The sequence below is a fragment of the Nycticebus coucang genome, chromosome 20, assembly GCF_027406575.1.
Source record: "Nycticebus coucang isolate mNycCou1 chromosome 20, mNycCou1.pri, whole genome shotgun sequence".
Taxonomy (NCBI): domain Eukaryota; kingdom Metazoa; phylum Chordata; class Mammalia; order Primates; family Lorisidae; genus Nycticebus; species Nycticebus coucang.
This window is the reverse complement of record NC_069799.1, coordinates 2,389,778-2,405,423: the sequence shown is the minus strand read 5'-3', so window position 1 is coordinate 2,405,423 and position 15,646 is coordinate 2,389,778. Positions and strand designations below refer to the sequence as shown.

Here is a 15,646-nt window from a genome sequence, read left to right as displayed (position 1 = left end):
AAGCGATTTTCTTGCCTCTGCCTCCCAAGTAGCTGGACTACAGGCGCCTGGCACAATGCTGGGCTATTTTTTGGTTGTAGCCATCATCATTGTTTGGTGGCCTGGGCTGGATTTGAACCCACCAGCTCAGGTGTATGTGGCTTGTGCCTTCGCTGCTTGAGCCACAGGTGCCAAGCCTGGAACAACCAATCATTTTACATTAGGACAAAAATCCATCACATAAGAGTATCTTTTTTTTTTTTTTTTTGTGGTTTTTGGCCGGGGCTAGGTTTGAACCCGCCACCTCCGGCATATGGGACTGGCGCCCTACTCCTTGAGCCACAGGCGCTGCCCTGGAGTATCTTTTTAATGGAATTACCTTTTTAACTTTTTAAATCAAAAATACATCTTTATATCCATAACTTACTTTATATCTTTCTCTCCTATTTACTAGGTTATTTTCTTGAGTTTAATTTCTCTGTACTTTTTTATTTTATATTATTTTATTTGCAGTTTTTGGCCAGGGCCAGGTTTGAACCTGCCACCTCCGGTATAATGGCTTTTGAATAACCTCCAAATTAGACAAAATTATTTATAATAGAAAACATTTGTCTTTTTATAATTTACATATATTAATAAATCTAAATATATTTAGTATTTTTATAAAATGTAAGAAGCCAAACACAGTGGCTCATGCCTGTAATCCTAGTACTCTGGAAGGCTGATGTGGGAGAATTCCTTAAGCTTAGAAGTTCAAGGGCGGCGCCTGTGGCTCAAGGAGTAGGGCGCCAGTCCCATATGCCAGAGGTGGCGGGTTCAAACCCAGCCCTGGCCAAAAAAAAAAAAAAAAAAAGCTTAGAAGTTCAAGACCAGCCTGAACAAGAGTGAGACCTCCATCTCTACTAGAAAAAAATAGTAAAATTAGCCAGGCATTGTGGCAGGCGCCTATAGTTATAGCAACTTGGAAGGCTGAAGCAAGAGGACTGCTTGAACCTAGGAGTTTGCAGTTGCTATGAACTAGGTTGATGCCAGGGCACTCTAGACTGAGCAACTGAATGAGACTGTATAAATAAATAAATAAATAAATAAATAATGAGAAGTCAAGAACAAATTATTTATTCAGCAATGTGTTTTAGGTTTTCATCGTATTTAGATATAACCCAGACTTATTTAGATATAACCCATATTATTTCTTACATAATATGACATAACTTTAAGATTTCAAATTATATAAAATGTCTATTTATAAATGCTTATCCCATTTACAATTGCCTAATTTATTCTTTAACAATCATACCTTAATTACTAATGAAACTGACGTATTTGACAGAGGTAATCACTATTTTATTTTTTATTAATCAATATTAGAGACTGTTAATATCAAGTGTTTTTCTAAGTAAGAACCTTAAAGTTAAATACATAGGTATGTTGTCAGTAACTCTGAAGGTAACAACTGTTTTACTAAATCAACAATACTGAATTATCCTCGCTATCAAAGAATTGTACCAGATCATGTTTTAGTTTGTATTTATAGCTTCATGACCAAGACTTCTAGCAAAGACTACGTTGACTAAAAATTTAAGACATTATTTTAGCAACAATTTTAAAACTAATTGATTTCTCAAAGATTTGCATAAGTCAAATAAACTAAAATCTTTTAAACTGGACTTAGGATATTTTATATTTGTTTAAACTAAATGGAATAAAGTTTCCTACAGGACCTCTGATCAACTATGCCAGATTTCTGCAGACACAGCAGATAGCATAATACATACACACATCTACAATCACATCTGAACATAAACACACACAAAGCTCTAATAGCTTTTAGAAGAATTTTAGTCACAAGATAGTAAAACTATATATAAACTAACCAGTTTATAAGACAGCTGGATCCAAATGATTTTTCTTTCATAATAAAAACATAAAACAAACTAGAAGTTGGGACTTCTTCAATCTGATAAAGGTAACCTACAAATATTCATACATAGTGGTGAAAGACTGAATGCCTTCCCCTTGAAATCAGGAATAAGACAAAATGTCCACTCTCATTACTCTGCTTAACATTGCTTCTAGCCAGGGCAATTAGATGAGAAAATAAAAGGCATCTAGCTTTGAAAGGAAAAGGTATAACTACCTCTGCTTGCTGATGATACAATCTTATTTACAGAAAATCGTAAGGAATTCACTAAAAAAGTATTAGAATAAACAAGATCAGGAAGAATGTTGTACAAGATCAACATATAAAATGTTATTATATTTCTATATGCTAGCAATAATCAATCAAAACATGAAATTAAGAAAGTAAATCCATTTACCATAGCCATCAAAAAAATCCTTAAGAAAAAGTTAGATAAATGCCACCAATACCTATAAACTAAAAACCACAAAATATAGTTGAAATTATAGAATAAATGAAAATATATGTTTCCAGATCAGAAGATTAAATATTGGTAAGATATTGCAAGAAATATCTTATTAAATCTACAGATTTAATAAAATTCCTGCTCAAATGATCTCATTTTTGCTGTTGTTGTTTTTAGAAACTGATGATAATCCTAAAAACCATACACAAATCTAAGAGCCCCAAAATATCCAAAATAATTACCACAAGGAAGAACAAAATTGGAAGGCATTTCCCAATTCCAGACTGGGAAAGTACAGTAATTAAGGAGGTTTGGTACTGGCATAAGCATAAACATGGATGTATGATACAGAGCTGAGAGTCCAGAAATAAACACTTACATTTATGGTTAGCTGGTTTTCAACAAAGGTACAAAATAATTCAGAGGAGAGAAAATATTCTTTTCAATAACTAGTGCTAAAACAGATTTCCTTATTTTAAAAAAGTAATTTTGATCCATACCCCAAAGAAGAACAAAGTTGGAAGGCATTTCCCAATTCCAGACTGGGAAAGTACAGTAATTAAGGAGGTTTGGTACTGGCATAAGCATAAACATGGATGTATGATACAGAGCTGAGAGTCCAGAAATAAACACTTACATTTATGGTTAGCTGGTTTTCAACAAAGGTACAAAATAATTCAGAGGAGAGAAAATATTCTTTTCAATAACTAGTGCTAAAACAGATTTCCTTATTTTAAAAAAGTAATTTTGATCCATACCCCATATATAAAAACTAACTCAAAATAAATTATAGACCTAAGTGATTTTTTACCTAAAGACTAGAACAAACTTTCTCGAGGTAAACAGGAAAAGTCCTTGTGAACTTGGGTGAGAATAAGATTTCTTACATAAAGTGATGTACCAACCATTTTTAAAAAATTAACAAACTAGATTTTAAAAGTTTTTTGCCTGTTTTTGCAAGAAACAGAAAAAATAATCTACAGAAGAGTAGAAAGTATTTGTAAGTCACATATCTGACAAAGCCCTTTAACTGCATATATACAAAAAGCTCTCAAAATTCAATTATATGAAAACTCCAATTTTAAAACAAATAGATAAAAGGTTTGAAAAGGCTTATCAATAAAAAAGATATGATCTCAAAAAACACACAAAAAGATGCCCAACATCATTTGTCATTAGGAAAATGCAAATCCAAACTACAATGACACATCACTATGCATCTATTAGATGCCACAAATTAAACGATGACTGGCTATCCCAAGTGCTGGTATGGACACGGAGACTCTGGAACACCACACATTAGTGGGAATACAAAATATTATTAACAATAGTTTGGCAGGTTCTTAGGGAAGCTTATGCACAATACACCTATCATCTAACTTTCCACTCCTCTTAAGGAGTTTATTCATGAGAAATAAAATCATTTATCTAAATAAAGACTTGTTCACAAATGTTGACATCAGCTTTATTTATAATAGCCAGAAACTGGAAACATTCGAAAGAAATGTCCATCAATGTGAAAATGGCTGAATGGACTGTAATATAACCACATGATAAAAAACAAAAATAAATAAACTATTAAAATAAGCAATAAGAAATAATCTCAAAATAATTATGCTGAGTAAAAAAACAGACAAAACACCCTCTACGTCACAGACCAAAATAAATAAATAAATAAAAACCAGATAAGAGACCATGCTGTCTGGTTTCATTACAAGTAAAATCATACAAGGTACGGCTATGCATACCTCATTTTATTGTGTTTCACTTTACCGAATTTCCCAGATACTGCATTTTTACAAATTCACAGTTTCTATCAACATTGAGTCAAGCAAGTCTAGTGGACCATTTTTCAACACCACCTGATCACTTTGTGTCTTTGTCACATTTTGCCAATTCTTGTAACATTTCAAACTTTTTCATTATTGTTATGATCTATGATCAGTGAATTTTGGCATTTCAAACACTATAGTTGTGGGGACCAAGGACTGGTACCCATATAAGACATCAAACTTAATTGTTAATTGTTAAATGTGTATGTTCTGAGTACACCACTAAACAGCCACTCCTCCATCCCTCTCCCTCTCTTTGTGCCTCCCCCTATTCCTCGAGACACAATATTGAAATGAGGCCACTTAATAACCCTATGATGGATGGTCTTTAAGGAAGAAGGGTACATATAACTCTTCCAGCAGCAACACAAGATGGTATTAGCCAATTTGAGCATTAATCTCTTGAATGAGAGAGGTCTCCACTGGACTCTCTATCTAGAGCTCCTTAAGAGCTCCTTGCAAGTATTTAAGAAAACTCTTTCATATAGTCTTTATGAAAACTCAATCAAAACACCTCATGAAATCTCTGAAATCCTAACATCTACTAAATGCACTGATACATAAAGTCCAGAGAATTTAAGTACCTTCTCTGACGCAAAAGTGTTAATGTCAAGTTTTTCACTCTGATCATAACAGAAGATTATTTCTGATCAGAACAGACCTATTGCTAAGTTAAATCCAGAGTAAGCAGCCTACATTTAATGCTTAAGCTCTCCAAATCAATTTCATTTCATTAAAAGACGCACTTTTAATACAACTCTAACCAATCCTGCCAATTTAAGTCCATAAAAATCTAGGTAAAAAACAAAAAGTGAAAACTAAAATTGGCCAAGTGAGGTGCCTCACCCTATAATCCTAGCATTCTGGGAGGCCAAGGTGGGTGGATTGCTTGAGCTCACAAATTCAAGACCAGCCTAAGCAAAAGCGAGACCCCATCTCTACTAAAAATAGAAAAACTGAGGCAAGAGGATCACTTGAGCCCAAGTTGACACCACAGTACTCTACCCAGGGCAACAGCTAAAATTCTGTCTCAAAAAACAACAAAGAAATAAAAATAAAAAAATAAATTTGAAAAAAAAAAAATTATACATCCTGTTTTTTGCTTTTACACTGGAAATATACACCTTTTTTCATTTAACATGTGGGCAGTTCATATCAATATAAAAATAAAAATGAGCTATAACTGGAGATAAATGAGGAAAATGTCTATTTGTGTACTTGTAACATTTTTAATTTTCTAAACCATTATTCTCTAGGCATAACAGCTTAATTATCTCCAGAAATATAAATTTTGATTGATCGGTGTATTCTTACAATACTTCCCATTGTATTCTTACAATACTTCTCATTTTAATGTATAACCACACTATTAGAAAAATACTTCAGATGACACTTTATAAAAATTTGCTATTGATATTTTTTGCTCCATTTATGAATCTAATTATTTCATCAATTCCATTCTAAATCTAAAAACAATCAAAATTGGAAATAAAGTACTTACGTCATTACTTCCTTTAGTGATCCAATAGCTTTTTCTAAAGTGCCTTTGTCAGGATTTTCATCAGTTGTATGCTTCTTAAGATCTGTAATAATAAAATGGTTTTTCCATAATTAAAAAGAATTCAGTGGACATGATTGCAAGAGGGACTTTACCTAACAATTGCAATCAGTGTAACCTGGCTTATTGTACCCTCAATGAATCCCCAACAATAAAAAAAAAAAAAAAAAATTCAGTGGTTTCCCATCTAAGACTTAAAAAATGCTATCTCGACAATACGTATGCACTGATTAATTTTAAAAGATAATATCTAATCTTAATAAAAGCTAAACAGTTTTATTCTTTTTTCTTTTTTGAGACAAGAGTCTCACTATGTCGCCCTCGGTAGAGTACCATGGCATCACAGCAAGCGATTCCCTTGCCTCAGCCTCCCAAATAGCTGGGACTACAGGCGCCCGCCTATGTTTTATTGCAGTTGTCATTGTTGTTTGGCTGGCACAGGCCGGGTTCGAACCCGCCAGTCTCAGTGTATGTGGCTGGCACTGTAACCACTATGCTACCGGCACCAAGCCAAAAAAACATAAACAGTTTTAAATAACATTCCCTACAAAGATCCTGTTACATATCATTAAGGTTTCCACACTTTTTTTATTGACTAAATTTTCAGAACACATATCACAGATTTTCTTGCACCTCTGTCCCAATCCCTTCTAGTAATGCTTGGGAACTACTAGATTCCTTAAGCCCTCTCCATGGTGCTGAATAAAAGCACATGTTCCTTAGCTCAGAAATCATTATCTGTATCATATTGCATATTGGGGCCCATGGCTACATGACAGAAAGTTATCTGGTGTCCTTAAACACAGGTTTCGTTGTTTTACAGAAACATATGAAACAGACAGACTTTTCCTATCCAGGTTGTTTATTATGATCCCTCTGCCATCCTCAGCATATTCTTAGCAAAATCAAAGCTCAACCTAGTCCACGTCAACCTAATTGCTTATGTGAAATAATAAGAATAAAACTTAGAACCCAAGTTCATTTTATCATGACATTTGATGGATTTCTATAAGTTCTTAATGAAACAGTAAGATACACAAATCAGCAAAAAAAATACAATGTTTTGGAAACTTGGAAATGTATTCCTATATTCTCCATATAATATACAAAATAGCTTTTATTAAAGAGTGGAGAAATTATCTTATAGGCTAGTAATTCTCAAATATATTAGATAACACTAGGAAAATAAAAAAATATCAATTTTTTAAGTTGGTACTATAATTCATATACTAACCAAAGTATTTTACAAAAAAAAAAATAGATTAAACAGTCACAAAATTAGCTCCCTTATCTGCTGTACATAGTATTGTAGTTAAAGTTAGGGATCAAAATGGTTTATTACAAATTTATTCCTGCTCACATTTGAGTTTTCAAACTTGCCTAACAAAAACTAACACTGCCTTAAAAATACTCACTACTTTAGCTAAATGTGAATATACATATGATTATTTTTAACCACAGGCAAAATTTATTCATAAAAACTCTGTTGTAAATCTCCCTTCTACTGATATCTGAAGTTAAAGCTCTATAGATGTTTCAAGGGTATTCTGAACCCAAGGCAAAAGAAAAAAAAAAAAAAAGAAAAAGACTAGATGACCAAGTATACAGAACTTCACTAAAACGCAGAAAAGGACTAAAAAAACTTGGGACATATGAATCAGCTCTCTCCTTGATTTTGTGGGTGACTTTTGTGAATACTTGGATATAGATTGATTCTGAATTACTGACACATCACGAAATAGAGGAAGACTTTTAAATGAAAAGACAAAAGTACTTAGAGTACTAGTCAATACACAGGCAGTCCACACATCACAAACATCTGATATATATTACTTGCACTTAAGAACTTACAGGTAATACATAAATGTGCCTATTCCAACTTACATACAAATTCAACTTAGGAAAAAAATCTATAGGGTGGCACCTGTGGCTCAAAGGAGTAGGGTGCCGGCCCCACATACCAGAGATGGCAGGTTCAAACCTGGCCCCGGCCAAAAAACTACAAAAAGAAAGAAAAGAAAAAAAATCTTGGAACCTATCTCATTTGTAACCCAGGAACTGCCTGTAAATGATACCAGAACAAATAATTTCCGACCAGTTCAAATTTTTGTAGTACTAGTAACTATTTCTCCACATTATCCATAAAGATGTTGTCCATATTTATAAAGATATATAAACTTTTATGCTGAAATCTAAGAAACTGAAAATGAGAAGAATTTCAACTTTTTAAAAAAAAAGGATTCCAAGAAATTCTCTAAAGTAATCTGATAGCAGATTAGACAAGTACCATTTAAAAGTAATGCAACACTTGGTAACCTCTGTACTGGTCGAATAAGAAGTTCAACAAGGCTTTGCCGTCCACATTCTGGTTTGGCTTGGTTTATCTGAAAAGAATTAATTTATTTAACAATTTAAGAAAAGGTTTTCTTCAAAGGTTTTCTACATTTATTAGATTACATCATTAGTGTCCCCAATAAGAACTAATAAAGAAGTAGGATGAGACAGTGCAGGGAAAACACTTGAAGAAATTGGCCCGGGAGAATATTTTATGAGGACCGCCCAGGGAATTGAAGCAACACCAAAAATACATTACTGGGATCTGGTCAAACGAAAAAGCTTTTGCACAGCCAAGAACACAGTAAGTAAAACAAACTTCAGAATGGGAGATTTTTGCAGGTTATGCTTCTGGTTATGCTTTTTGCAGGTTATGATTCTTGTCTGATAACTAGACTCTACAGAGAACTCAAACTAATCAAAAAAAGAATAACCCCATTTCTATGTGGGCAAGAGACTTGAACAGAAACTTCTCTGATGAAGACAGGCGCATGGCCTACAAACACATGAAAAAATGCTCATCATCCTTAATCATCAGAGAAATGCAAATCAAAACCACTTTGAGATATCATCTAACTCCAGTAATATTAGCTCACATCACAAAATCCCAAAACTACAGATGTTGGCGTGGATGCGGAGAGAAGGGAACGCTTCTACACTGCTGGTGGGAATGCAAGCTAATACTACCTTTTTGGAAAGAAGTCTGGAGAACACAAGGAACTAAAAGTAGACCTACCGTTCGATCCTGCAATTCCTCTACTAGGTATATAACCAGATGATCAAAAATTATCTTACAACAAAGACATTTGCACCAGAATGTTTACTGCAGCCCAATTCATAATTGCCACAACATAGAAACAGCCCAAGTGCCTATCAACCCATGAATGGATTAACAAATTGTGGTATATGTACACCATGGAATACTATGCAGCCATAAAAAAGATGGAGACTTCACATCTTTTATGTTTACCTGGATGGAGCTGGAACATATTCATCTTAGTAAAGTATCTCAAGAATGGGGGAAAAGTATCCAATATACTCACTACTACTATGAAATCAATATATAACCACCTACATACTCATACGAATGGCAAAACATAACTATAGTCCAGAAAGGGGAAGAAAAGAGGAGAGAGGGAAGGGAAGGGGATGGGGATATGAGAGGAGGGAGAGTATTCCGGGGGACCTTACCTAATGTGCATGATGCAATGGTACATTTCAAAACTATTAAGAAACGAGTATAACTGTGATGAATGTGTTACTTAGTTCAATGTAAGCATTTCACATTGTATATCAAAGCAGTACACTGAACCCCATAAATGCATCAATATACAAAGTTATGATTTACTTAAAAAAAAAAGGCCAGGCAAAAATTAATTAATTAATTTTTTAAAAGAAAAGAAAAAAAGAAGTGGGATGCGGGTTGCTCTCTGGCAAATTATTGGGATTAGATAATCTTCCAGGGCCAAAAATGACCTCATGGCCAGACAAGAGTTAATGCCTTATCAGGAGTGAGTCCCTCTTCACACCCCATATAGCTGGCTCATCTTCACTTTCTCTTCTGTCTACATTGTTCATAAGAAAAAAGTTTCAAAATATTAATTACATTAATACCATTGGATAAACAATGTAAGGCATCTGTAAAAGGAAAAAAAAAAAAATCACTAAAGACACAACAAAACCTCTCTGGAAAATCTGTAGGTGCTTTGAGGGCTAAAATATGTATAACTTTTTTTTTCCTTTTTAAAAATAACTACATGCAACATTCTCATTCATTCAGCTGCCTCTTGGCTCCTGCTCCCTAATACATCAAATATTCTAAAGGTAAAAACCATTGTCACTCACAGGTACAACTAAAATTAATACATGAACATTTAACATGTTGTTACATGGATACATTTCAACTAAAGTTATAATCTACATTTTTTGTAATTTTAATGAATTCCTTCGGAAATGATTATCAGATTTGTGTTTGAAAGAACTGTAGTTACCTTGAGAAATGCGTGAAATCTTGGTTTCTGTTTTTCACATTTAATAATTGTTTCCTTGCTCATTTCAAAGAAGTTTACAAAGGGCGGGTAGGTTTTTACCAAATCTTTTGACTAGAAAGAAGAAAGAGGGGGGAAATACGATTAATTTGTTATGCTTTTCACCATCAGAGACAAGGAAATGATATAATCTGACATATTGGGTGCAAAAAAAAGAAGTTTAAAATAATTTTTTTCTGAAATTATATGCCTAATTTCATCTTAGAAAGTTCTTAGTAAAAACTTAATTGCTAAAGAAAATACATCACTTGGTAGACAAAGCATAAACTGAAAAGTAAATAAAGACACAGAAAGAAATAAAAGTATATTAAAGCCTACTGCATTAATACAAACATGACAAAAATTTCTGTAAGATCATAGGATAGCAATTCAATTAGGCCTGATGCATACAGAATCTAAGAGTCCAAATCACTATTAAAAGATCAATCTTACTATCCAAATGCAAGCAAGAAAATGAAAAATGTCTTGGCAAATGGAGAATGTATAAAAAATCTGAATAGGTATAAAAAAAGATAATGCAGTAAAGATTTACATATTTGGAATTCTCAATCAACCAGAAAAAAATACCTAAGACTACTTGATAAAGAACAAGGTTGGGGATAGGACTCAGAAAAGAAAAATATTAAGTATAACGTGCCAGTACTTGAGGAACTGAAACTTACAAATCTGATACAAAGATTAACGTATAAGTCCTATTCACAGTGATTCATTAAAATGAATTTATTTTATAAAACTTAAGTTGTGTGGTTCTCATCTTAGTAAAGAAGCAAGTTCACTCAATGAACCCCCAACAACAACAAAAAAAAGCATTTCATTAGAAGTCTTTTAACACATTAAATGCCCCGTGAGCTGTACTAAACTTATGCTAGTTTTGAGACCTCATAAAGCATATATAATTCATGGGTCTCTTGACCTTATATTTTCATAATAAAACTTTATTTCCAAGGAAATAAATTTTTTTCTAGTGTGGCAATCAATATGTTAAACAGAAACAGACACAATAACACCAAAAGGTAGTGTCAATGAAGAGAAAAAAATTTTAATTGTAGAAAATGTCAAAAAATCGGAATCCATGGCCATTTATGAAAGGCAAATAATTTTATATATAGCAAAACAATGATAGCACAATGCAATAATCAGTATTCTTATAGTGATGATCTTGAGCTATTAAAAAATTGTTAAGTAATTTTATATATAGCAAAACAATGATAGCACGATGCAATAATCAATATTTTTATAATGATGATCTTGAGCTATTAAAAAAGTGTTAAGTTGTACATAGATACGTTTTAGTGGACAAGAACATTTCCAGTATATTTTATAAACATGACCATGTCAAACTTTTAAAATCTCTCACATTTAAACAGGTAAATTTCAGTTCCTGGCAGTCCTTGATCAGACGATTCTTTAATCCAGAAACTCAGAAAAGAAATACACTTACATATTTAAGAAAAATGTCACCAATGCTTTTGCTTTCATCCCAATTCACCATAAGGTCTTCAAGATCATCCTGAAATAGCACATATGTAAACATTTAAGATTAAACTTGATAGCCCCTTACATATCTTTTAATATTTCCAAGATATTCATTGGCAAGAAGCACTTTTAAAAAGTGTCTTAATTTGATGCACAAAATAATTAATATCCCATTCTTTCTCTTCAACATGAAATTAACTTTTTGAAGGCAAAGAAAATATCCTTTGAAAAATAAGAAGGAAAATATAGTGTCTAAAATAAATAAATAAAAAAGAAAATATAGTGTCTAATCAGTAAGACTAAAGCCATATTTCCCAGTATGATGCAATAGCTTACTATCTTTTCTTTTTGGCTTTTTGTTTTCTTTTCTGAGACATAGGGTCACTAGGCCGGGATACAAGAGCATCATCATTGCTCACTGCAACCTCAAACTTATGTGCTCAAGCAATTCTCTCTCCTTAGCCTTCCAAATGGCTGTCTTATAAAGCATTTAAATGTCTTCTAAATTTTTACAAATACGTAATATTTTAGAATGACTATGAAGAATTTTATAGACCACAGATTAGGGAAGTATGGTTCACAGGCAAAATCCAACCTGCTGCTGTTTTGGTAAAAAGTTTTAATGGAACACAACCACACTCATTCATTTACACACTGTCTGTAGCCTTCTACTGTACAATGACAAAGTGAGGAGTTGTGACAGAAACTATATGACTTGCAAGCCTTAAAATATTTACCATATTTAAAATTTGCAGGCCCCAGTTACAGATTACAGTCTTTAACGGCTAGTGTTAAATAAGATGCTTTAGCTACAGGATTGAAATCAGCTTTTAAGTTAAGAAAAGACATTGAGGCTGGGTACAGTGGCTCATGCCTCTAATCATAGCACTTTTGGGAGGCAAAGGAGGGAGGACAGAGATTTGAGACCAGCCTGAGCAATATAACAAGACACTGTTATATGGGACACACCTATATTCCCAGCTACTCAGGAGCTGAGGCAGAAGCATGAGGTTTCTGTAAGCAATGATGATGCCACTGCACTCTCGCCCAGGCAGAGCAAGAAAAACAAAAGAAACCCCACCATTTCAACTATTTTCATTATAATAGTCAGACATTACCATCTTCTCCATTTTACAGATAAGAAAACCAATGCACTTAGAGTCACCTGACTTCAATCTCAAATCTGTTTTATTTCAGAGTTCACATTCTTAACTACTACATGAAATATGATAAAAGATTTTGATAAAATACAAAAGGGCAAGCAATTGTTAAGTTGCATTTTTACTATATTATAAAGCTTCTATAATGTTTTTTATTTCCTTGCTTATTTTTTATTTTTATGTCTTTGCTTCTTTTTTTGTTGTGTTGTTGAGATTGAGTCCCACACTATAACCTGAGCAAAGTGCAATGGCAACATAGCTCTCTGCAACCTCAGACTCGTTTGTGGGCATCCCGCTGCCTCAGCCTCCAGAAACCACTGGGATTATAGGCGCTCACAGGGGCACCCAGCTGGGATTTTCATTTATTTATGAGTCCAGGTCTCAGTCTTGCTCAGGCAAGTCTCAAACTTCTGAGCTCAAGCAATTCTCCCTCCTCAGCCTCCCACAGGGCTGGGATTACAACAGGTGAGCACCATGCCTCATTTATAATGTGCACTAAATTCAAAAGCAATTTAATGTATTTAAACATATTCTGTAATTCAGACTGAATTTTTTAATTGAATGTAGAATAAACATTAAGACAGGTTAATTTGCGGAGAAAAATGATAAATTTTGCTCAACTACCACATAGGAAAAATAAGAAGAAATAAGAAGAAATATAGAGTTCAGCTATACCTATTCAAAAATTATTTTCTTATAAAAGATTGATACCTGGAAATCATGGCCCTTTCATCAAAGGAAAATTACTAAAAAGAGTATAGCATTGTTTTATATGGTTTATACATTTTTATGCCTATGCATGGAGAAGAAATAAATGACCTTTAAGTCCCTTACAGTTTTAGAGTTTTTCAAACAAACAAAACAAAACAAAAATATACAACCTTAGAGTAATAACAATAGAAACTTAAGAAAAATGGTACTTGGAGTCAGATGTCTCTATAGAAGATTCCATAACACCTTAATGCCTTATTTTTAGAATTAAAATCACAAGATAAGTAAACAATAGGCATCAACAGGATACTAGAACAAAGGGACCATTCATTCAAAATAATTAAATAAGAAGTTTTAGATACAAAACTTAATTAGTTAATCAGAAGTACTTGAAAGATCATAAAAATATAAACAATGCAAAAAAATTACTACCAACGTAACATATACAAATTTACCTTTATTTTAGTGTGTACATCAAAGATATCTGGGATGCTGCCAAAAATGGTCTTAATCTCTTCTGGTGCAAGGATAGGCCCACCACGTTGTCCTTCCTCTTCCAATGGTACCTGAAATAACTAAATGAAGAAAAAAGACTAAGTAGATTGCAGGAAAAAGAAAAAGCTAAAACATAGATAGTCAGAAAGGACAGATAAGATGTTAATGAAAAACAAAAAAGTAATAACAACAAAATTCTCCCTAAAATTGAGAAATTCTCTCATAACATTTTCCATTTGCTTCTGTTTATTTATACACTTAAGTATACATGTATATGTAATCTTGTCATGAAATGCCATGTTAGAAGCTAATAAAAGTTTATCACACAGTCCTACAAATCCATTATTAAAACTGTTAGTATAAGAATAACTTTTTACTCAAGTTACTAAGGAGGAAAGCAATAAGCAGTTATTTCAGACAGACTTTATATAAGTACTCAAATGTTTCAGAAATGTAGTGTAGAAACTTTGTTTAGGAGAAAGACACTGCATTTGAAGCTAGAAGATCTGTATGTATCCACATTTTTGCTTGTAGCAATTCAAAAAATTAAAAGAAATAAACTCAAACCACTAAGAAATTAGCAAGGTCATAGCATACAAAGTTAATGTACACAAGAGTACACACACATATAAGCGCACTTCTAATTTTCAAATGGAAAACAAAATTTAAAAAGCAGCATCATTTATAATTTAAAACACCTAAGTATAAATAAAAAGTAAAACATGTATGTGATGCTGAAAACTACAGAATACTGATGAAACAAAGACAACCTAAATAAATAGATACATAGTCAGCAATCGAAATATTCAACACAGTATGAATGTCAATTCTCCCCCAAATTGATCTATGGATTTAACATGATGTCAATCAAGTTATATAAAAGTTTATATAAAAAGGCAAAGCAACTCCTTACAATATACCTACAGTATTCAAGACTCTGTGGTATTAGGGAAGGGAGAAATACAGACATAACAGAACAGAATTAACACTCAGAAACAAACTCATACAAATATAATCAAGCAATTTTTGGCAAAGGTGCAAAAGCAATTCAATGGAGGAAAGATAGTCTTTCAACAAATGGTATTAGAACACCATAGGCCATAAGCAAAAATTATCCCTCAGCCTAAACATATCATATACAAAAAATAACCCAAAATGGATCATAAATCTAAGCATAAAACCTAAAACTGTGAAACTTTTAAATGAAAATATAGGAGAAAATCTTTAGGCATAGGTAGAGTTTTGGGGGTTTTTGTTGTTGTTGTTTGTTTAAGAGACAGGGTCTCAGTCTCTCATGCAGGCTGGAGTACAGTGGCATGACCAAAGCTCCCTGCAGCCTCACATTCCTGGAATCAGGCAATTCCCTTGCATCACCCTCCTAAGTAGGTGGAACTATAACCCTGGGCCACCATGCCCAGCTAAATTTTTTATTTTTATTTTTTAGACACAGGGTCTTACTATGTTGCCCCGTTTGATCTTGAACTATAACTTCAAGCAACTGTTGAGATTACATGCCTAAACCATCACCCCAGGACTAAGTGTCAATATACATGATATCACAAGCATGATGTATAAATGAAAAAATTGATAAATTAGATTTAAAGAAAAATTTAAAACTTTTTCTCAGCAAAAGACACTTAACAGAATAAAAAGACATACTATGGAACAGGAAAGGAATTTGCAAATC

The 15,646-nt window shown here is 33.1% G+C and overlaps 1 protein-coding gene across 8 annotated transcripts in view; it reads right to left on the bottom strand.

Moving 5' to 3' along the window:
* Window positions 1-15,646, bottom strand: part of ECT2 (epithelial cell transforming 2) — a 97,384-nt gene that overhangs the window by 27,488 nt on the left and 54,250 nt on the right. For all 8 annotated transcript variants that reach the window (XM_053572473.1, XM_053572468.1, XM_053572470.1 and 5 more), the window contains 5 exons: window positions 13,920-14,039; window positions 11,559-11,627; window positions 10,061-10,171; window positions 8,023-8,119; window positions 5,679-5,760 (listed from right to left, as the gene is read on the bottom strand). In XM_053572473.1, the coding sequence (XP_053428448.1) occupies window positions 5,679-5,760; window positions 8,023-8,119; window positions 10,061-10,171; window positions 11,559-11,627; window positions 13,920-14,039 (479 nt within the window). The remainder of the gene's footprint in view (window positions 1-5,678; window positions 5,761-8,022; window positions 8,120-10,060; window positions 10,172-11,558; window positions 11,628-13,919; window positions 14,040-15,646) is intronic.